This window comes from Rhizopus microsporus (genome assembly GCF_002708625.1).
Source record: "Rhizopus microsporus ATCC 52813 unplaced genomic scaffold scaffold_1, whole genome shotgun sequence".
Lineage (NCBI taxonomy): Eukaryota > Fungi > Mucoromycota > Mucoromycetes > Mucorales > Rhizopodaceae > Rhizopus > Rhizopus microsporus.
The window spans coordinates 2,651,121-2,673,342 of NW_019671916.1; the positions used below are offsets into that span (position 1 = coordinate 2,651,121).

The 22,222-nt window shown below is 36.9% G+C and overlaps 11 protein-coding genes across 11 annotated transcripts; 6 read left to right on the plus strand and 5 right to left on the minus strand.

Annotated features, from left to right (window-relative positions):
- Window positions 1–649: 649 nt before the first annotated feature.
- On the plus strand, window positions 650–2,629 carry RHIMIDRAFT_233409 (ARM repeat-containing protein; the record flags this gene model as incomplete). Its single annotated transcript, XM_023607952.1, has 9 exons — window positions 650–887; window positions 942–1,123; window positions 1,170–1,227; window positions 1,286–1,371; window positions 1,425–1,954; window positions 2,003–2,050; window positions 2,114–2,210; window positions 2,265–2,432; window positions 2,489–2,629. The coding sequence occupies 9 exons, from the start codon at window positions 650–652 to the stop codon at window positions 2,627–2,629; spliced, it is 1,548 nt and encodes a 515-aa protein (XP_023471697.1).
- RHIMIDRAFT_14761 (uncharacterized protein) lies at window positions 2,573–4,236 on the minus strand. Its single transcript, XM_023605737.1, has 4 exons — window positions 3,707–4,236; window positions 3,081–3,652; window positions 2,872–3,028; window positions 2,573–2,805 (listed from the first exon to the last, which is right to left on the minus strand). The coding sequence occupies exons 1-4, from the start codon at window positions 4,179–4,181 to the stop codon at window positions 2,642–2,644; spliced, it is 1,368 nt and encodes a 455-aa protein (XP_023471698.1). The 5' UTR covers window positions 4,182–4,236; the 3' UTR covers window positions 2,573–2,641.
- Window positions 4,237–4,322: 86 nt separating this feature from the next.
- On the plus strand, window positions 4,323–5,556 carry RHIMIDRAFT_243979 (uncharacterized protein; the record flags this gene model as incomplete). The annotated part of the gene is made up of 3 exons (XM_023610009.1): window positions 4,323–4,406; window positions 4,456–4,913; window positions 4,965–5,556. 3 exons carry the CDS (start codon window positions 4,323–4,325, stop codon window positions 5,554–5,556), a joined length of 1,134 nt encoding a protein of 377 aa, XP_023471699.1.
- Window positions 5,557–5,562: 6 nt separating this feature from the next.
- Window positions 5,563–7,077, minus strand: RHIMIDRAFT_233412 (acyltransferase; the record flags this gene model as incomplete). Its single annotated transcript, XM_023607953.1, has 2 exons — window positions 5,563–6,244; window positions 6,296–7,077. The coding sequence occupies 2 exons, from the start codon at window positions 7,075–7,077 to the stop codon at window positions 5,563–5,565; spliced, it is 1,464 nt and encodes a 487-aa protein (XP_023471700.1).
- A 481-nt stretch (window positions 7,078–7,558) lies between these two features.
- Window positions 7,559–8,624, minus strand: RHIMIDRAFT_310533 (VAMP-associated protein). The gene is made up of 5 exons (XM_023614668.1): window positions 8,452–8,624; window positions 8,249–8,401; window positions 8,083–8,198; window positions 7,936–8,034; window positions 7,559–7,876 (listed from the first exon to the last, which is right to left on the minus strand). Exons 1-5 carry the CDS (start codon window positions 8,492–8,494, stop codon window positions 7,610–7,612), a joined length of 678 nt encoding a protein of 225 aa, XP_023471701.1. The 5' UTR covers window positions 8,495–8,624; the 3' UTR covers window positions 7,559–7,609.
- Window positions 8,625–9,290: 666 nt separating this feature from the next.
- RHIMIDRAFT_255256 (Bystin-domain-containing protein) lies at window positions 9,291–11,495 on the plus strand. Its single transcript, XM_023611150.1, has 7 exons — window positions 9,291–9,565; window positions 9,620–9,717; window positions 9,763–10,001; window positions 10,059–10,116; window positions 10,173–10,352; window positions 10,417–10,839; window positions 10,889–11,495. The coding sequence occupies exons 1-7, from the start codon at window positions 9,422–9,424 to the stop codon at window positions 11,238–11,240; spliced, it is 1,494 nt and encodes a 497-aa protein (XP_023471702.1). The 5' UTR covers window positions 9,291–9,421; the 3' UTR covers window positions 11,241–11,495.
- A 1,100-nt stretch (window positions 11,496–12,595) lies between these two features.
- Window positions 12,596–13,579, plus strand: RHIMIDRAFT_14851 (uncharacterized protein). The gene is made up of 2 exons (XM_023605738.1): window positions 12,596–12,651; window positions 12,718–13,579. Exon 2 carries the CDS (start codon window positions 12,821–12,823, stop codon window positions 13,436–13,438), a length of 618 nt encoding a protein of 205 aa, XP_023471703.1. The 5' UTR covers window positions 12,596–12,651; window positions 12,718–12,820; the 3' UTR covers window positions 13,439–13,579.
- A 1,217-nt stretch (window positions 13,580–14,796) lies between these two features.
- On the plus strand, window positions 14,797–15,774 carry RHIMIDRAFT_196646 (ribonuclease CAF1; the record flags this gene model as incomplete). The annotated part of the gene is made up of 5 exons (XM_023606141.1): window positions 14,797–14,904; window positions 14,968–15,161; window positions 15,216–15,377; window positions 15,427–15,604; window positions 15,655–15,774. 5 exons carry the CDS (start codon window positions 14,797–14,799, stop codon window positions 15,772–15,774), a joined length of 762 nt encoding a protein of 253 aa, XP_023471704.1.
- A 273-nt stretch (window positions 15,775–16,047) lies between these two features.
- RHIMIDRAFT_196779 (putative MDH1-malate dehydrogenase precursor, mitochondrial) lies at window positions 16,048–17,219 on the minus strand (the record flags this gene model as incomplete). Its single annotated transcript, XM_023606151.1, has 4 exons — window positions 16,048–16,618; window positions 16,680–16,887; window positions 16,953–17,032; window positions 17,083–17,219. The coding sequence occupies 4 exons, from the start codon at window positions 17,217–17,219 to the stop codon at window positions 16,048–16,050; spliced, it is 996 nt and encodes a 331-aa protein (XP_023471705.1).
- Window positions 17,220–18,531: 1,312 nt separating this feature from the next.
- On the plus strand, window positions 18,532–21,420 carry RHIMIDRAFT_307505 (putative alpha,alpha-trehalose phosphate synthase subunit TPS3; the record flags this gene model as incomplete). Its single annotated transcript, XM_023614527.1, has 9 exons — window positions 18,532–18,794; window positions 18,843–19,101; window positions 19,155–19,296; window positions 19,370–19,495; window positions 19,554–20,254; window positions 20,305–20,537; window positions 20,590–20,778; window positions 20,834–20,996; window positions 21,049–21,420. The coding sequence occupies 9 exons, from the start codon at window positions 18,532–18,534 to the stop codon at window positions 21,418–21,420; spliced, it is 2,448 nt and encodes an 815-aa protein (XP_023471706.1).
- RHIMIDRAFT_14889 (Frataxin) lies at window positions 21,249–22,177 on the minus strand. The gene is made up of 4 exons (XM_023605739.1): window positions 21,944–22,177; window positions 21,773–21,890; window positions 21,628–21,722; window positions 21,249–21,576 (listed from the first exon to the last, which is right to left on the minus strand). Exons 1-4 carry the CDS (start codon window positions 22,108–22,110, stop codon window positions 21,423–21,425), a joined length of 534 nt encoding a protein of 177 aa, XP_023471707.1. The 5' UTR covers window positions 22,111–22,177; the 3' UTR covers window positions 21,249–21,422.
- Window positions 22,178–22,222: the final 45 nt, after the last annotated feature.

Below are 22,222 nucleotides of genomic sequence, written 5' to 3' on the forward strand. Positions count from 1 at the left end.
TGCAATTATTGCCATGTAAAGCGAGATCACCTTAGCTGAGCTCATGGGAAAGGGACCTGAGTTCGTCTTTTTGACATTCACACATTATAGGCAATATTGTGGGCCAATACAACTATTTTTCTCCTTGATAAGCAACATAATAATGTTAATTTCAAAAGTCAAAAAAGATGTAACGACTCTTGACAAAAAGATTATGATTCGCGTTAACTAACGTTCTAAAGAAGGATTATGAAATCTAGTTTTTAATTAAAATATATGCGTTCATCATAAACTTTTTGTTTTCATGCATTTAATAAGATAGCGTAGGCATTGATGCATACTTAACATTACAAAAGGATGATACTAATTTTTAATAGAAAGAGAAACAGTGGTAAAATGCAGTGTGTTTGAAACTACGTCAATGTTTTAAATGTTGCATATTCTCGTTTCATCGTCAATTGAATAACCTTTTTGTTATATTCATTACATACACATTTTAATTATGATCATAATAAATACTCTCTTTTATGAAACCATGGTTATGTCCTAAATAGAAGAGGAGGGGATTAGTGACCAGTTATTAAATGCATAAAATTTAATCCTTTCATGCAAAAAAAAAGGAAATTATTTCCCACTCTTTTTTTTGTTTGTTTTTTTATTAATTCCAGTAATGAACAGACAGAGAAGAAATTCAGAAGCAGAGCATCGAGCTTTGTATAAGCGTACAAGTATATCAAGAAAACCTGAGGAACTGATGAAAAGAAGAATGGCGATTGACGAAGCTTTAAGGAAAAAACACAGAGAGCAGCTGATTACAGCAAAACGTTTTCGTAACCTAACCAGGCGTGAAGAGTATGAAAGCGCTGGTGAAGATGAACCAGAGTTGGAGAAAACAAGTGAGCATGACGGTAGAAAGCACCTCTTGCTCATACCCGTTCTTTAACCCTTTTGAATCCATGTAGACGAAATAAGTCCCTATTACCGATTGACACCAGGACAAGTACAGGCACTTGCTAATGATTTAAGAAGCAGTGATGCATCTACTAGGATAGAAGCAGCTCAGTATATTGGAAGATTCGTATTGGAGCCTGCAGAGGCTTTGATCAAATATATAACTGAAGGGGATTGTATCTTGGCATTGACTGTAAGTGATTCTTCCCAAACGTTGTTTTGTCTAAAACAAAGGATAGCAAATGATATCAGGCCCAAACCTTGAAGAACAAATAGAAGCAACGCAAACCATCTCAAGTAAAACAAAACAAAAAAAAAAAAAGCATGATAGATAGCTGATGTCATATTTCCCTAGATATTGCTGCTGGGCCCTACGAACTTTGGAAAAAATCGACATTGGCAGTGCCTTACCTTATCTCTCTTTTGGATTCTGATAATATGGTAAAATTGCATCAAAAGCAATGAACATAAGGGCCCTAATCAAATTATAACAGAACCTTCGTGAAATTGCCGCAGGTGCATTGGGTAATATGGCAGCAGAGGATCTAGGCGACATGAATGATGAGGACGACAAAATAAGAGCCATGATTCGTAATAATGGCGCCATCAAGCCTTTGACCCGCATGCTCGATACGAACGATGTCCGTCTGATTCAATCTGCCTGTTTTGCCTTGGCTAATCTTGCTCGTGGAGAGGAAAAAGAGCTCGAAGAATTCTTGAATGTGGGACTGATCGACAAACTAGAAAAGCACTTGAGTGATGATAATGATACAATCACAGAGATATGCTGGACTATAAGCTATCTAACTGCTGGTAGTGAAAAGTGTCGTCAACAAGTCATGAGCAAGGGGCTTGCTGCACCATTGGTTAACGTGCTTGTCTCATTGTCTGAGCAAGGCTCGCTTGTGCTTCCTGTACTGCGCACATTGGGTAATCTGTGTGGGTCAGACGATAATCTGAAAGTCTTGGCTGATCAACCTGGATTGCTATCAACCGTAATCAAGCTTGTGAATTCTGAAGAAAGGTAGTTTAAATAGCACTGCATCAAATGGTGACTCATCTTTTTATATAGGATTGTAAAGAAGGAGGCTCTTTGGGTACTGTCCAATATCACGTCTACGTAAGAGGTCTTAAAAATGTGTGTTTTTAATTTGCTAAAGTGGACATTTTTATATATGTTTAGAGATAATCGATACATAATTGAGCAAGTAGAGGAATTACATGCGATTGACAGTCTATCAGAACTCCTGACACGCGGTGCTTTTGATATTCGCAAAGGAGTAATATACATATATATACATACACACTATAGACATACTAAATACATCTGATAGGCTGCTTACTGTATCATGAACATAGCTAATCACGGACCAGAACATTTGGATCAACTTTGCCATAAGCGACTACTACCTTCTTTTCTCGACCTCTTAAGATCTCAAGAAGCAGAAATGATTAGACTCGCCTTGGGCTATATCGAACTACTATTAACACAGTCTGCAAAAGTAAATATACAGACACATGTATACGCACACATACATTATAACAATGGTTCATATAGGGTAAGGAAGCAATAGATGCTGTTCCTGAATGTATGGAGGCACTAGCAGCTGTTACGCCTGCACCCGATCAAGAGCTATTTGTATTTGCAAATAGACTCGTTGATCAGTATTTTGGTGAATCACCTGATATGCAAGATTAAACACTTTTTTCTTTATTGTTCCTTTTTCAAATTGCATTCACACTTTCGTACCCATCGTCGTCGTCTTGTTACGCCTTGTTCTGACTGTTTATTATTATTGCTGTTGGGGGTTCTTGGATTCTTCCAGTTATTGTCTGTATAAACCCATCCTCCATTATCAGGTGTAACGAGAACTTCTAAGCAAAAGCAAAAAAAAAGAAGACTTGTTAAAACTGTGAGAGATGATCAAGAAAAATACTTACCAAGGCCGAGTTGTTCATCTATCCAAGGTCCTGTTTCATCTAGTTTCCAATTATCTTCTATCCAATGATATCCTTTAGGAGCAGGTAATTCTTCTTTTGGACCGTATTCAATGGTGCCTGAATAATCCGACCATAAACCACGTTCATCTGGCAATGTCTATATACCAAAACAATAAGGGAAAATAGGGCCTCGAGGGTTATATACTTACATGAGGGATAAAACCACTATCAGGCCACCAGCGCTGATTTTCATAAAGTGACATTTCTTGTACATTGGTCTGATCATCCAACCGTTTCTCCAGCTGTAGATACCATTCAAGTGCATGATTAAGACGTGATTGGCTCAATTCGACCAACTGGGGCATGAGTTCCTTTATGAGATATTTCGCAAACCGAGTGTTCAAGGTAAAAACAGAGACACCAGCAATTAAACAGAGTATGTTTAAGGGAACAAGCCAGATAGTAAAGATGAGGATAGTGAATGAAACCAAGGTGGCTTGAAAGATACGCATCGTTTTTCCTTCTGAAGACCAATCGACATGATGCGCATTAGAGGCAATCAGATCATAGATATCGCTCATCTCTCCCATCATGTTTTGTAAATTTTGCATATTGCGCAAGTACTCAGGAGAAGACTCATCAAATGCTGGAAAGAAGTGTCCAAATCGTTTTGCATTCTGTTGTTGTTGTTGTTGTTGTTGATATCGTTTGTTATAACCAGTGACGAGTATATTTAAAAAGATGACATGTGGTATGAGTAATAGCAATTTTGGATAAAGACCTATATATGTCCCTGAGTGAGAGTTATGCTTTTTTGTATATGATCAGATGTTACATAATAAACAATAGATAAATAATGCAGCCAAAGTATCCATTGGTTTATCCCAGCTTAGCAATAATATAACATTATCTCTAAAAGTGAACATGGGTCCACATCTTGATACGAATCGAGAAAAGTTCTTTGCTGTATTCTGTGGATTCAATGGAGGTAAATTGGCCAAGTATTCATTTGTAGGTTGAGTTGTATCTGATGCATTAATGGCAGCAGATACAATGATATTTTCGATATTTTTTGTTTTTAAAAGTGAATCCTTCTCTTGTAGCGATTTAAGTGATTTTGTAGCTGGTGATTCTATCTTGTTGGGTGCTTTATGACAAGGTATCACTTTATTTTGGCATTGAAAATGGCAGATAGTACCACAGTCTATACATTGAGAACCCTGTTTAATAAGTCCCCATAGTAATCCATGACATTGGTCACAGTAAGTTGGTTTAGAAAATGTAGTTTCTTTAAAGGAATGAGTCGACATTGAAACAAGAGAAGAGAAAAGAGAGAGAGAGAGAAAAAAAGAGAGGAATAAACAGGGAAATTATGATTTAAAGGCTTTATCACGTGAATAATAGTCTATTGTTCTTTTATTTACTTGTCTTTTTCTTAATTCCTTGAGAAAATGGAATCTTGGTTTTGTCCTCCACTTTGGAGACAACGACGCTCGTTTATAGTTGCCATTCTTGATCGTTTCCAAATTAAATCAGTAAGTGATCTTTCTTCTTTTCATTGTGTATGCGATTTAGCTTATTTAGGTTATAGATTATGGTTGTGGAGAAGGCAATATCTTGTCTTTCCTAATAACACCTTCAGACAACAATCAGATTACAAAAATAGCCGGTGTAGATATCTCTAAAGAAGAACTTGAAAAGGCTACTGAGGCTTGTCTTCCTTGGCCCTCTGACTATAGCCAAAAGAGATTACATCCTTTGGTGATTGACATTTATCAAGGTTCAATCGGAGAACCAGACAAGCGATTAAAGGGCTATGAAGCCATCATTTGTAGTGAGGTCATTGAACACGTTTACCAAGACGTATTGGATTCATTCTTTCAAGTTGCTCTGGGATTCTACAGACCCAAGGTTCTTATAGTCACCACACCAAATTGTGAATACAATGTTCATTTCCCCAACCTTCATTATGGAACAGATAAAGCATCATTTAGACATTTAGATCACAAGTTTGAGTGGACTAGAGAACAGTTTAAAGCATGGTAAATTTAGATACACACAATGAATAATAAGTCATATTAAGATGCTTACAGGTGTACGGAAGGAGCTGAAAGGTATGGATATGACATAGAGTTTCACGGTATTGGATTGCTAAAAGGAAAAGAAAAAGAGTTACAGAATGGATACTGTACACAAGCATGTGTCTTTATAAAAAGGACAAAAGAAGAAGAAGAAGAAAGTACTATAGAAGAGAGATATAAATTGATAAAGCATATTGAGTTTCCATATTTTGATGAAATACCAACATCCAGTCAGATACTGAAAGAGATCAGTGACTATATTGAAGTGTTGTGTAAAGCAGATCATTATTATTACTATAAGCGTCCCAAGCGCAGTGTGCCACGCTGTTCGATTCAAATAGACAAGACAATGGATTGGAACACATTTGATATCAAGACGGTCGTTAGACATGATGAAGAAAAAAGAGAACAGCATCATGAACCAGGGCTGTATACGCATTGTCCATTAGAGTTACCTCTTGAACAGTTATGGAGTATAACCAGAGTCCAATACCTCTGTCAGGGCATAGTGGACAATTTAAAGAGTAGACTGAATGAACTTAAAGATATACGAGAAGAAAATAATACCATCATCATCAATAAGTCATTTAAAATAAATGACTGATAGACTTTATTGTTCAAATAAAGGCTTTCCATATTCTAGTAAATAGCTGGCTTCACTTTCATGTTCTGATAGCTTTAATAATAACTGCTTCATGTGATCTCTACACCAATGCTGTAATCTTGAACAATCTTCTAATAATGATTCATCTTTGGGATATACAACTGAAATAAATATGCGCCATGATGCAATGGCTTGCTTCAGCATGTCATAGTTTTTATCAATAAGGGCCATATGATACCAAGCGAATAAGGGTAACAAGAGTAAAATGTATAATAGACATGTCATCTTTCCATATCCACTTATTCTGTCAAATATATACACCAACACTGCATACACAGGGAATGCGAATATGGCTGAAAAGATCAGTTTATCTTGGGATACCGATTCTGTATAGGGTTCATACTGATCTACTATTTTTCCAAGCAGGTAAAAAGGGGAATTAATGATCATGCCAGGTAAAAATAAGGGTATTTGAATAAATAGTGTGATCCACTTTGTGAGTAGTCGAACACTGGCTATACTGATCGTGATCTCTCGTTTGGAATACATTCGAATATCCATGGCGTTGATTCCAATCTGCTCCATCTTTTTATTGAACAGCAGTAGTCGTTCTTTGAGTTCAATTCGCTCTTCTTTATAGAGACATCCATCTTGTTTTAGTCTGTCAGGATGAAGCAGGTTGATAAAACTATTATAATATATGAATACATGCCACAGGTGTTCTTCCATTTATTAATACCTCTGCGTCACTTGTACATAATCTTCCAATCTAACGCCTCGTGCATCTCCAAAGAGAATCAATTTCGCTTGTTTAGCCGCATGGGTTGTATCCCAATCTGGACTATTTATAGTACTTTGTTCAACACCTTTTGCAATACGATCTGTCAATTTCTTTACCGTTGTCTTGGGGTCTTGATTAAATTGTTCAATATTGTCGATCGTTTGAATAATAGGCTCTCCGTACTCGACTACAACTTCACTTCTCCATTTATTTTTTGTACTATAAGTGATTCCTACGGGTATGATCGATATACTGTCTCTCTCTTTCTCTTGTTTCGATGCAAGTTGCTGAAGGTATTCAAAACAAGCCCAGGAGATACCGTCCTTGAACGGCAGATGATTAGGTGCTGTATAGGAGGTGCCTTCGGGAAAAAGCGCTACGACAGCGCCTTTATCGAGTGATTGGAGCGTGTGTTCAAACAGTTTAGCGTTGCTGTGAGTCTTGGTATCAACCGGTAATACGCCTGCTGCTTCGAGTATCTTGCCCACGATAGGTATACGAAAGAATCGAGCAAGTGCCCAGAAGTGGCAGGGCCTTGAGTGTGGAAAGGTAGCGATGAGAACGATAGGGTCTAGGACCATATTAGAATGGTTGGCTGCTACAAGTAGTGGTCCCTCAGCAGCAACAGGTGTTTTGCAGATAACTTTGATGTTTCGAAAATAAACCCATAAAGCGAGTCTCGACAGATATTGTAGAGTGATATATGTCTTTCCTTCTCCTTGTCTTTCCAAGGAAGACATTGTTTTGAACAGTAAAAAAAAAAAAAAACTAGAGAAGCTTTAGTGGAAAAGAGAGAGAGGAAAAAAATAAAATAAAATAAAAATTTCATTTTTATTCCCTGACTTTGAAACGTCAAGTAAACAATAAGCCTTCCTACGTTTGGGCCAAAAAGAGAGTTATCTTGTTGTCATGTAATAAGATATACAGATGAGATAATTATATAAGCATAATAAAATGTATCTTGAAATAACTCTTAAATGGTTCTATATTAATCATCTTATTTTTATGAACTACAGCTAATTTCTCTTCTTAAATTGATGGCGTCTCTACTTGTTACCATTTTAAAGTTGTTACAAGGTGTTTTAAAGTTCTACTTCCCCCTTTATTTCTTTCTCTGCGTAACTGTGTCAAGCGAATACAAGATTATCAGAAGCATATACACACACACTCCTTCTTTTAGAGATGAATACAGACTCTTTTTTTTTTTTTATTATTATTTTTATCTTGGGAATTGAAGATACATCGTAATGAGATCATTTTGTGTTTTCCTTTTTAATTTTTATGTTGCTGAAAGAAGTAAGCAATAGCAAGTGCCAGTAAAGCAAATAGGATAAGCATGCTAATAGGCGACTCTGTTGTCTTTTGAACTCTTTCAACAATCACCGTAGGTTCTGCATTACGCAACTGTTCAACTTCGTTCTTATATTTCTTTAATTCTTCTTCCATTTGCTTCATCTTTGCTTCAACTTCATTATTATCGGGTTGCTTTTCTTCTCTTCCATTTGCTACTATTGGCTGAGGATTAGCCTGAACTGGTTCCTATACAAAAATATATATGAGATCTTACTCTATATCCTATCTTACTTTATATAATTTACCAGAGGCACTTGTTGCGCTTCTTGCTTGGGTTGAACATATTCCACGCGCAATTTTTGCTGAGCAACAGACGCCTTTTCCTTGCTTTCAACATGATTCCACTAAAAACTATAAGTATCCATGATAAACTCCTAGACAGGTAAACTTACAAGATCTCCTAAACTCATTGACTCCAGTGCTCCTTCAACTAACACGCTTACAAACAAGAATTTATCTTTACACTTGAAGTCAGCAGGTGGTTCTTCTCTAAAGGCTTGAAGCATAACTACAAACACATCAGCTGCGTCTAATAGAATTTTTATATATATATTTTACTCTGGACAGTCATCGTGCTGTTGGGTTGAATGATTTCTGAATTAGGACGAACGCAATACAGTTTTGGTGCAGTCGTCTTTACTTTAAAGGCAACAGGTTTTGAATGAGGATTCCTGATTTGAACGTCTTTTTTAACAATACGTGTTAATGGGCCTAAGAAACAATTAGGGTTCGGAATAATAATAAGGCACAGATATACTTACGTTCAAAGTAAATGGTGTTTTCTACGTCTAATTCGACCGACATGGTTTATTATACAATACGCACACACGTACACAAGAGGTAAAAAAAAAGACGCAAGGTATATTAACAAACGAAAAGAAAAAAGAAAAAAAATGTTTTCTCTATATTTCTCTTTCTTTCTCTCTCTTTTTTTTGGCTGCTGCAGGCTGACTTTGAAAATAAAGATTTGTAAAAGTTGTAATTCTATCTGAATGACATCGATTACAACAGATCCTTTTTGCGGCTCCGATAGTTTCCATGATAATCAATGTAGATCCTCGCTTGATTTCTGTTTCTAGGTGAATTGATACATTGCTTCAACAAATGTGTGTGTGTATGTTTGTGTATTCATAACGTTGTTTGTTGTGGACAATGAAAAATAACAGTCCTATCTTTATTCATTTCCAGGTACGAAATATGGGTCTCATAGTTTTGCCCAGAGCAGTAATGATCAAACAAGTCAGAACGAAAGGCAAAGAAAGAAAGAAAGAAAAGCCTTGTTATATAAGAATAGACTTTGCATATATGCTTTTTAGTGAAGAAAAGAAAAAGAGAGAGAAAAACAAATGGCAAATCAGTGTGCTACATGATAAACATCAATATGTATTCCTGTTTGGTGCAAGAATGTTGACGCGTTGAAAATAAAGTCTATCACGTGATAGTATGGGTACTCTCTCTTTCTGTCATGTAACAAAGGTTGAGCTGTAATAAACTTTGCATATATTTCTCCCCCCTTTTTGTATTCATTTTGGAAAATCAAAATAAACTATGCACGCATTCCTGAGTAAGCCTTTTTGCCCTGACATCGGAGGACTTCTGTCTTTATTCTTTCCATAGAAGTATTAATAAGTACCCTTTTTTTTGGCTGATAATCAATCTATTTTATCAGAATTTAAAGCATTTATTAAATTCCTTTTTTCTTCTTTCTTTACTCCACATATACACCTACAAATGGGAAAATACAACCTGGAAAAGGCGCATACTTTAACAAACGGATATGCTACACCTTATACAACTTGGGACAATAGTGACCTGAAAACCAAAAGACAGAAAGGAGATTTTTTTAGTTTGTTTAATGAAATAGACGGAATAGAGGCAAGATCTAGTTTTTTGTTCGATTTGAAACAAGATCTTACATTACGTGTATAGGCAGATGCTGATCAGCACATAAAGGATGCGATCTCTCAGATCGAGCGAGATCAAGCTAAACGATTAGAGGAATTGAGACAACAGCAGGATCTTGACAGGTAGAATAATATTAGTATAAAGTCCATCATCTTATATGATCATAGTGAAGAATCTCTCGTGGATAAAGCTAAACAGCTAAGCACGAAAAGTGTGATTATTTCGTTTGATACATTAAAGCTCGAGTTTGATGAAGACAGTAGAGGGAATGCTTTGTTCAAAATTGCTCTAATGGATGAGGATATAAAGCTGCATCAGACACCTACATGGCCTGTGCCAAAACCTGTGCCTATCATGAGCTTAGAAAGAATACTGGTCTTGAGGAAGTATGAAAAGATGCAGCATGGTCAGATTAGTTTTTTGTTGTCACTCAAAGAGGAAACTAAATCATCTCTTTTGATAGGTATTGAAGACATACCTTTATCGACATCTAATCCCAAGGTTGCAGAAATATACAAGAGGTGATAAGAAAAGACCTTCGTGCACACACAACCATATACTCATGTATATGTTGCAGGCTAGGCATGTTTCTATCTCGATATAAAATAGGGAAACTACCTAGGTCATTCAAGATCATGCCTATGCTCAAAAATTGGGAAGAGGTGATCTATCTGACTCAGCCTGACCACTGGACACCACAGGCAATGTATGAGGCATCTAAACTGTTCATGAGCCATAACACAGTACAGATGCAAAAGTAAGTATCCATCAAGATAGAAAGAGGGGGCTACGCACTGATATCTCATTCCATCCCCTTTTAGTTTTATTAGCTATGTGCTCTTTCCTTATACAAGGCAGCGTATCACTAATAACAGCAATTATCATCTTGAGTATCCCGTCTTTCTTGCTCTCCAGACCGCTTTACTCAATGCACGCATCTTCACTTTAGGCTACCTTAAACCTCTTTGTGAATCTGGTGAATGTACTGCCATGGAAGCCTCGGTGATTGGCTGTATCATGGCACTTCACACCAAATTGAAGCCAGTCCCTATTCTGTGGTCACTCATGTCCCTCCCATTCAGTATACCAACCACATTGTTTATACTCGTTGCCCTGGAAAGGAAAAGAAAGCGTATACCTCGTGCATTTTACAGACCTTTGACATATTATTTTATACGAGCTGCTGAATCGGCAAATCAGTTACCTTATATTTGGTATCAAGCCCTCTATGTGTTTGCTAAATAGTAAGCCATTTTTCTTTTCTACTTTACTGGATACTTATTTTTACTCTAGTTGTGCAGATGAGCTTGACAAGTCGGAGCTATATCGATTGATGAAACTGGTTCGTGCTCGGAAGGGACATTATGTGGATATGATCACAAATATACAAAATGTTTTGATGCCGCTTTTACCTTTGCATAAACCCGATGATTTTGATAGTCCGGCTGATGGAGAAGAAGAGGATGGGTTGAAAAATTTTGAAGAAGAGATCTTGAGTGATAGTGATATTGAAAGTTCGGACGAAAGTGACAGTAGTTATCTTGAGACAAACAGTGACAGCGATGGTGATGATGATAGCGATGATGATGATGATTATGTGCCTAATCCTGTGCGTCATCAGCACGATGACATGGTGGTTGATTAATAGCATTAAAGTCTTTTTACAAACAAAAGAGAGAAAAGGGGGGTCCATTCATTTCGTGTTACGTATCCTAAACAGGGCTCTGCATGATTTTTTATTTAAAACTGGCTTTTTGGCACCAAAATTGTATTAAAGAAAGTCCTTTTGTATACAAAATACATGAATCATGTGTCAAAAAGGAGAAGGGGGGAAGTGTTTGGTTACTCGCAGTAATCGATTGTGCGTTTGATGAACCATCCTCTTGTGAACAATTTTTTTAAAATACGATCATTCACACAAGGCATAAATGAGGAACTTTTCGGAGTTCCTGTCTGACCACGGGAGAGAAGTAAAAGCAAAGGTGATAAGTGGACCTTTAGTTTGAACGATAAAGATCAAGAAAAAGATCAAGCAAATAATAATAGAAGGGAATACTTATCATTAGGAAAAAAGAATAAATAATAAAATTTCAAGAGAAAGCATACAGTGTGAAAATTATTTCCCTTTTTTTTTTTCTCTCTTCCTTGTTTGTTATTCTCTCTTTTTTTACTTTATTTTCTTGTCTTTCTATTATTATTCTTATAACTCGGCCTCTTTCTTTTTGTGCTTATAATAGCTTTTATTGACAAGAAATTAACTTGCCCTTAAAAAGCATCATCTACTGTTCATCGATCTACTCACTTTCTTTCTCTTTTTATATTTATTTTTACTGTAATCATTTGTCATCATGCTTCAATCTCAATCAGACTCTAGGTAAGTTTGTTATTTATTCTTAATCTGAAGCAAATGATTAAAATTTACATTGCTCAGCACCATTCTTCTTGAGGCATTTCAACCATACAAGATGCCATCTGTTTTTAGTCATCAGACATCAGCCGATCATGTCGATGGTCATCATAGTCGGTTTCAGACTCGTTGTTTAGGTTCTTGTCACATCAAGTTTAGATCTGTTACATTTCCTACTTGTACATTCTATGAATTGACAGAATCGGAAATTTCAGAGATTAGCTCGTCATATAAAGAAGAGATGACGGATGAATCAACTGCTCTACTTCCTCCCAAAAAAAGAAAGCGTACCAAAGTCATTCGTTATGATTTGATATTCACAGTAAGCAATACCAGTCAAATACCTATGGAACAACAAACTCTATATTTATTTCCTCGAGAAGCCATGACGGAATGTCTCACTGAATCTGCCCCTCATAAGGTAAGTAACTAAATAGTAAGTGTATATTTATATTTATTTCCTTTTCTTTAGATATTATACTCATTTTATCAAGATGGTCAAGATATAGAACATGAGGAATACAATCATGATACTCGACAGGACACTATCATCTCCATTTTGATGTCAAGCGTGCCTCAGGATCTGTATCTTGCCATGAAGCAAATGGTGGCTTCTTATGAACTCATGTGTCAAAGCATGATGGATCTAGTAAGGATTATATCTTTTTATTCTTTCTTGAGTGTTTAACCCATCATCGCAACTTGAAAAAAAAAGATGAGGTTGCATTATGAAAAGGCTGCTCAACAAAAGATGGAGGTGACATTACCTGATAAACGGCCATCTAAAATAGTAACGGATCACTGGAGCAGTGCTGAAGATGATTGGGATAAAGGTAAATATAACACGTCTCTCTTTCTGCAATGGTTTTGATTTTCCTAAAGATGAAGATATGGCTGCAGAAGAAGAGGAAGAAGACACATTCATCAAGCCAACCAAACGAACGAGTACCTCCAAAGCATCTATAACTAAAACCAGCCCGATAAAGAAATGCTTATACTGTGGCTGCAAGACAACACCCATGTGGCGTAGAGGTCCGCAGGGCGCCGGTACTCTCTGTAACGCTTGTGGTGTCAAATGGAAGCATGGTAAAATTTTGAGCGATAAGCCGCCTAATGGCGATACTGTTCCGACCACGGAAAGAAGAAGAAAGTCAAGCATTGCTGGTAGTAGCAAAAAGACAAACAAGAAGAAACAAAGTAATGCTCATGAAGAAGCCAATAATTTGCCTATTACATGGGAAAGTACAACATCGTCTGATTCAAGTCCCTTAGATTCCTTTAGCTGCTCACCAAATAGTTCACCATCTCTTGCTACTTCTCTAATGGATAAAAGGAAACCACTGATTCCATATGATTCACAAGCACTCTCTGTCTACGTTGGTGAAAATGCAATAGAAGCAGCAGCCGTTCTTACACTCTTGAAAAAGACAAAATAATAAAATACCTGTGTAAATAGCATTGTTGTGAAAATGAAAGCTTCTGAGGTACTTTGTAATGCATCTAATTGGTGGAATTTCATCTCCCCACACACATTGTGCCTTTAAGAATATAATGTCATGATTCCCCTCGATCTTCTGCAAGGTATGCTCACACTTGGTTGCTCTACTGGCCTTTGATTTGCTTCATTCTTTTTGAATATGGCTGACGTTTGCACTAAGGTATGTACATCAGTATAATCATTGTTCAGATTGAAACGTACTTTTGTGGATCTTGACGAGAATATAATGGCACATGCAAGGAGTCTATATGAGATTCATCATATGCACTGAAATTTATCGATTGGTATAGAGAAAGAGTTTCTTCATGATGATGAATATAATGCTGTCTTTAATACAGATAGCAATCAATAGAATTTCTCCCCTTATAAGTCACACCGAGTTAATCTATACTATCCCTAATAATCAATGAAGTTTATCAAGAATTACATATAAAAAGAAAGCAGGATACTGTGTTGGTAAGAACAAATTCGACAATGGTGGAAGTCAAAGAATTTAGCATATATAAAAAATGTATATATAAAAGAAATAGAGCATAGTAAGTTACGTAACATATATTTATGTAGGTAAGATGGATATTCTATCGCTAATGGATCTTTGATGGACGCATTTGTATGGAGGGTAAGCACGGCTTGTCTATTACAGCTGTGCCTTGAAGAACATAGGATCTATAAATTAAGGCGATTGCATCACACTAGCTTCAAGTGGTCTCTCTTCACGCCGTACATTTAAAGACTGGCAAAGGAGATGTATCTCCTGGTTAATAATAACCTTCCATTCATTTTTCCTTATTTAGTAAAAGTCAACATTTGATTTTAGAATTAAAAAAAGATAAACTTTGTTTATCCATCTTCTTCTTCTTGACGTCGTTTTAAGTCCAATTAAAAGTAAAGATGAAGGAGGTTATGCGAGCTTAATCTATGCTTTAAATGCTTCAAAAAGATGATAAGCTTTTCATTATAGATCAGTTTCCTTTTATGTAAGGAAAGAGAACCCAGTAAACAATGGCGGGTGATTTGGTAAGTCAGCAGTTTGATTGGATGATTTATATGCTAACAATTAAAATGGGATAGATTTGGTAAAGGAGTATTCATGTTGTGTAAAGATCCATTCGATCCTCTGATGCTTATTTAACGTAGAAAAAGGTATTCTTTTCTGTTAGAAAGGGGAACATATTGTTTTGAAGATTTTGTTTCAACTTTGATTCTCACGTCATCATTTCTGTGGTGATATAGGCTGCAATTTTTGTTTCTCCTTTTTTTTCTTTTTCCTTTTTTTCTTCTAATTGAACAGATTACATGCCAGTGAACGACGTGAAGTACATCAAAGAAGTGTGGGCGGAGAATTTAGAAGAAGAGATGGCATACCTACGAGATTTAGTGGAAGACTATCCATATTTGGCTATGGTATAGAGCCCTTTGTTCAGTATCATTTAGCATAATGACCAACTAAGGATGCATAACAATTAGGATACTGAATTTCCTGGTGTTGTCGCTAGACCTATTGGCTCATTCAAAACTTCTTCTGATTATCATTATCAAACATTAAGATGTAATGTTGATTTGTTAAAGATTATTCAACTTGGAGTTACATTTGCTGATCAGCATGGAAACCTTCCTGGCAATGTCTGTACTTGGCAATTCAACTTCAAGTTTAGCTTAACGTAAGAAGACAAAGAAAAAAAAAAAGAAAGCTATTACTTATACAAAATATACAGAGACGACATGTATGCGCAAGATTCAATTGAATTACTAACAAAATCAGGCATTGACTTTAAAAAACATGAAGAGTATGGAATTGACGTAGAGCACTTTGGAGAGCTTTTGATTAGTTCAGGCTTTGTGTTATTGGACGATGTCAAATGGATTTCATTTCATAGGTTTGTTTGTCCTTTAAACAAAGAACCAGAAAGTAACAAGCTATATTAGTGGATATGATTTTGGATATTTGTTGAAAATACTGACATGTTCAGTGATGCCAGCAGATGAATCAGAGTTTTTTGATTTACTTCGTACTTATTTCCCATGCATATATGATATAAAATATTTGATGAAGAGTTGTAAAAACCTAAAAGGTGGATTACAAGATATCGCGGATGATTTACAGGTATGATAGGACAACTTGTTCAATAGACACAGGACTTACATTTACAAAAGGTGGCAAGAATAGGGCCTCAACATCAAGCAGGGAGTGATAGTTTACTGACATGCACAACTTTTTTCAAGATGAGGCAAATGTTCTTTGAAGATAAAATTGATGATCAAAAATATCTGTAAGTTCAAAAATAGGAACAGGCTGTTTTTCAACTAACACTTGATAGTGGGTACCTGTATGGACTAAAATGTAGTCCTACTAACAGCAATAACACTATCATGAAATCACTTACAACAGCAACACAGCATTTATCAATACAAAGTGATAAACCAAATGGAAAATAATAAAAAATAGTACAAAAAAAGAACGCCTTTTTTTATTGTGAGATGTTTAAATATATCGTGTACATAAAGTGATGTGTGGTATAAATACGAAAAAATATACAAAAATAGATTTTACAACTTGGGTCCTCCTTCAGCAATAAAGTTGGAGCCCTTTTCGATGTTTGTCTTCAATTCAGGAGCAGCCTTGGAGAACAATTCACGTTCGTACTCATTGATTTCACCAAGAGGTAAAATCTTCTGGACACCATTGGGGCCCAGTTCGACAGGAACTGAGAAGTACTCGAGATCACCAGCTAAACTCTTGATGGGCTCAGCACCTGCTTTGTCAGCATTGAGGTCAACGTAGGTGCATTCGACAACACCATGCTTTCCGGTGGCAGCAGCTTCGATAATGTTCAAAGCAAAGCGAGCACCAGCGTAGGCCATGGAAAGAGTAGCTGAACCAGCGCCATCCTTGGCCTTGACGACTTCGTCACCACCGAATTGGATACGGTAAGTGACCTTTTCGATTTGTTCCTTGCTCAACTTTTCGGTTCCGGGAACTTGTGAAAGTAAAGGTAGGATAGTGACACCACTATGACCACCTACGACGGGAACACGAAGTGAAACGGGATCGGTGCCAATCAATTCAGAGACAAAGGTAGAGGCACGAACGATGTCAAGAGTAGTGACGCCAAAGATTCTTTTTGTATACACACAAAAAAGTTCAGTTAAAATGAATAAGTGAACATATTGGAGCTTACCTGCGAGGATCATAGACATTGTGTTGCTTGAATACTTCAGCAACAATAGGAACGGTAGAGTTGACAGGGTTAGAGATGATGCACATGAATGCCTTGGGAGCAAACTTGGCAGCAGCAGTAGCCAAATCACGAACAATACCAGCGTTGATCTTGAAGAGATCATCACGCGTCATACCTGGCTTTCTAGGAACGCCAGCAGGAATGACGACTGATAAAAAAATAGACTCAATATATGCAGACTCACACATGTGTGTGTATGTTGTAACAACTTACCGACATCAGCATCCTTGATGGCTTCTTCGAGTTGAGCGGCACCAACGTGTCCGGTCACCTTGGATTTTGTGTTGATGTGACTAATAAGTGGATGAGTATCTTTGTTCATGATAAGACCAAGATAACGTACCTAAGGTCAGCAGCAACACCAGGAGTGTTGACGATATCATAAAGAGATAAATGAGACACATAAGGAGATTGCTTCAAGAGTAAAGAGAGAGGTTGACCGATACCACCAGCAGCACCACAGACTGTAACTTTGACCATTTCTTCTAGTTTTTTTAATGTAATTAAACGAAAAAAAAGGAAAGGAAAATGTTGGGGAAACGAGTTCATTTATAGTTCAATTTTTTAATGTTTAAAACACCGAATAATACCGTGTCAAGAGGGTCAAACAGTATTTTGGATTTTCACATGGACACCTTGATAATATGCATGTGAGACAATACAAGTACACACACACACAGAGGGAACCAGGTTTAACAGAAGGTTACAAGTTCTTATATGACAAACAGACCATATAAAGATATACAAAAGGGAGCTGAGAGAAGAGAAAATGGGTGGGGAAGCGATTTTTTTCTCTTTTCTTAAAGAGAAGCACAAAAGGTACAAAAAGATTCAAAAACTGCATAAAGTAGTACTGTTTACCCCGCATAAAAATATATGACGGATTTTTCCGCAATTCGCCAAATCTCGGTTCATGGCCGATGTGAGGTGCACTCACAGACGCACTATACTCCACGTCATTTTTTTTAGTGCACAGTCACGTGAATAATAATTGTCAAGGAGAATAATGTGTATGTTAGCGGCAGCATGAACATCATTGTTCCTAATTCATTGTATTTTACTATGGGAGATTTTGTCCCGAAAAATGAAATGCTTAGATATTTTAGCTAACTGTTCCAAGTCTTCTTTTTTGTTTTTTTTTTGTTTTGAAAGGAAGAGTGAAATTTCAGTCAATATCAATCCCTCAGTAATAATAGGCCAAGCTAATCGGCCTGAGTAAAATTTAAATCAAACTCCTTCGCCAAAGACTCCCTATTGTATGATGAATGTTAGGTATAATCTCTAGTTGTTGTTGGAGCTCTCTTCAGCCACTTCCCTTAACAGATCCTATGATAACATTGATGTTTACACGTTTTTTAAGAGTTAATACGTGATTTTTCTCATACTTTATAAGGCTAGAAGTGCGATTGAAGCAGCCTGTCTAGTTTACGTTTCCTAATTTATGGCGAGTATGTTAAGGTGTAGCCCCTGTAGGTTGTACATCGTCTTTTCACTTTCGTGTTGCTAGTGGACCTGCTTGCGAAGTTGATGATAGCTTAGCTGCATTTATTATTAAATAATAAAAGACTGGTCCTTGGCGCACTACCAAATCTCAAAATACCGTTGTATGTCGATGAGTCTCTATATAACCTCTTTATTAAGAACAAAAAGAAAGAAATAAAAGATTCATTATTACATTTTATATACAAGCCGCTCGATTAAGTTGACATCATCAGCATTTAAACTCCTTTTGTCCAAAAAAAGCAACCCACTCTGGGTCCTGGGAACGATTTTTATTCTTTTAAAAAAGAGTATGACAAGAGTTTCTGAAAAAAGGGTGGTTGTAGCTACTTTATTCTTACCTTGGACAGTTGACTTTGAACTGGCCGAAAAGAAGAGAAAGGACCGACTGATTGCAAAGACAGAAGAAAAGAATAATGCCAAACCTAATCTTATTCAAAGTTTAGCTCAACATAAACAACCAAAGGATGCCAAAGAGGAACTATTTGACTTTAAGGAACCAGAGAAGCTCGTTCAACCAAGAAGTAAACAGCAAAGAGAAGAAGAAATTAAAAAGTTGCCTCCTTTATCCATCAGTAACAGACGACACTCGGCTATTGATAGTGCCAAAGCCTTTGCTGACGCACCTTGGTCAGTTAAACCAACAGTTGCGGGAAATATTGGGTTAAATAATGCACTGTTTTCTATTCAAGACCAGCTTGAAAGCTTAGTTTGGGTTGGTACCTTGGGTATGTCTACAGACGCGCTCTTAAAAAAGACAAAAGAAGAGATCAATTCTACATTCGAGAGCCGATATAATACGTATCCTGTTATGCCATCAGATACAACCTTTGATGGTCATTATAATCAATACTGTAAACAGGTAAGGTTTTGTCTTGTATGAAATAGACATGTCCATTCACATTTGGTTAAAAGGTGCTCTGGCCTTACTTTCATTATGTTGTCAGAGATGATTGTCATAACATGATGTCACAAAATGGTCCTTATCAACTCTACAAGGATCTAAATCAAGAGTTTGCTAATACTATAGTCAAAAACTATAAGAACGGTGATATTAGTAAGTAGCGGGTCATCTGATATGGATATATCTATTATTACGGTCATAGACTAAGATATGAATGGATATACAGTTTGGATTAATGATTATCACCTAATGCTCGTGCCTGGAATGGTCAGACAAAAGATTCCTAATGCCACCATCGGATTCTTTCTACATATCCCATTTCCAAGCTCTGAGCTATTTCGATGCTTACCACGTACTGTAATATCAATATGTAGAGTAAACATATCTCTAACACATTTAAATATTTATAGCTCGAAAGGAATTATTAGAGGCAATGTTACAGTCAGATATGATTGGATTTCAGACTTATTCTTTTGCTCGCCACTTTCTACAGACATGTTCACGTATTCTCTCTGTCGATGCTACGCCCACAGGCATTCAGCTAGATACTCATTACTGCTCTGTTGGTATTCATCCAATCGGCATCGACATTGTTGCACTACAGAGAAAGATATCAAACCCTGAAGTCGATCACTGGGTGACGAAATTAAAAGAAAAGTATGCGGGTAAACGGTTGATTGTGGCAAGAGATAAGCTGGATTATATTAAGGGTGTGCGTCAAAAGCTGCTTGCTTTTGAAGAATTCTTGATCAGACACCCAGAATGGAGAGGCAAGGTGGTCTTGATTCAGATTGCACTATCCACCTCTGAGCAGAATGAATTGCGTGCACACATATCTGACGTTGTATCAAGAATCAATTTCAAGTTTAGCACCATTTCCTATCAACCTATTGTCTTTTTGCATCAGGATATATCATTTTCTCAGTATCTGGCACTCTTGACATGTGCTGATACCTGTCTACTGACACCACTTCGGGATGGAATGAACTTGACTTCTCATGAGTATATTGTCTGTCAGAGAGAAACACACAATCCACTCATCTTGAGCGAGTTCACTGGTACTTATGGTAGTTTTGGCGCATCTATAAGAGTTAACCCATGGGATTACAGAGTAAGAGGAGGGATGGGATCCAAAAGAAGTTTAATGTTCATATTATATAGCAAATTGGAGAAGCCATTCATGATGCTCTTTCGATGGGGGAAGACGAAAAGACAGCAAGATGGAATGAGCTTTACAAGAGCATCGAAACTAACTCTTCCCAGCATTTTGCAAGTAGCATCATTAGCACATTATCAAAGATTCATAGCCAACCCAGCCGAAGATTTTCCACAAAGATACCCAAACTGAATGCAACCATCCTTAATGAGGTTTGCCAACCTTATAAAAAGAGACTGTAAGTAAAGAACATCCTGTTGGCTTTAACTTCTAATCGAACGTGTATATAGTTTCTTGTTTGACTATGGTGGAACTTTGATACCACACGGTAAACCACCTGGATCGAATGATCTGGACCGAGTCTTGGAATTGCTCACTAAATTGGCAAGTAATCCTGATAATGCCGTTTATGTGATATCTGGACGAACCAAGATCAATGTGGATACTGATTTGGGATTAGTTCCTAACCTAGGACTGAGGTAAGTTCCCACACACACATCAGCGGCTTCGAATGTACTCATTTTTATGGGATAGTGCTGAGAACGGGTTTTACATAAAGCCTCGTGGAGAGGACTGGCAGCAGGTTTACGATAATGTTGACTTCTCGTGGAAGCCAACTGTCAAGGAGATATTTCAGTATTATTCAGAACGTACACCTGGTGCTTACGTTGAAACAAAAGATACTTCTATTGTCTGGGTAAGTTGCTGTCATAAAGCGTACACGTGTATAACTAATAACGAGGGGCTAGCACTATCGCACGACAGAAGGAACTGATTCTCAGTATGTGTCTTGGCAAGCAGCCGAATGTCAGAATCATATTGCAGACTCTGTTAACAAGAATTTTGCAGTACATGCAGTGATTGGTAATACAACGATTGAGGTCATCCCTCACGACATCAATAAGAGTTCGATAGCAAACAGAATTCTACAAGATACAGCACCAGACTTTGTGCTGGCTATTGGAGATGACCGATCGGATGAAGACATGTTTACGTTTTTAAACAAACAGAAAAATCTCAAGGTGATCACTTGTACAGTAGGTACAAGAAGTACAGAAGCTAGATATTATATACCAAATGTAGAGACAGTCTTGTCTACTCTTGAACAATTGTCTTTCTAAATTTATTCTTCTTGTGGATCAAAATTTTCTAATAAATCAACTTTTCTGTCAAGTGCTTTGGATAATTCATTATTCAATACTTCATCCAATGTTTGGTTATATCGAGCATAGAACCACTTTCTGTGTTGTTCGTCATAATCGAATCGCTGTGGTCCACTAATAAAAGAGATTGAATAACACTGTGATTTGTTTTTGCTTTCTTTTTACCTGACAGGTGAAGATAGCCAAATTTGATGATTAGGAGGTTGTTTATTGATCACATAGGTACCATGCTCGCCTACTGAAAGTGTCATGACACCTTGCTAAAATATGCTTGTCAGTTATAAAGAAACAAACAATGAGTATTTCATACACTGTATTCAACATCAAATCCTTTCATATCTATTTCATCTCCAATTTCCTCAAGCTTTGCAACCATATGTTCCAATATTTCATCAGATAAGCGATGGTATCTGTCTGTGTTTAATGTTCTAAGTTCAAAGTATATGTAAGCTTTTCATATTGTTGTTGATTCCATCCTTACGTTGGGGTGAATGTAGGCCTTGTGCTGTTGTCAAAGGATACTGAAGTGTTGTGAATAAAGCGTGGAATAGCACGAGCGTATATTCTAGCAGAAGGAGGTCGCAAGGCAATTTGAGGTGATAATCGTTTAGCTTGTTGTAATGTCTGGCGGGTGAGATGCTTAAACATTATATAAAGAGAAAAGTCAGCACCCCCCTCCCTTGGGTAAGATCTCTTAAACCGATTCAATATCCGAAACTCATAAGAGAGTATGCATTTGCTTGTAAAATACGAGTTTTAT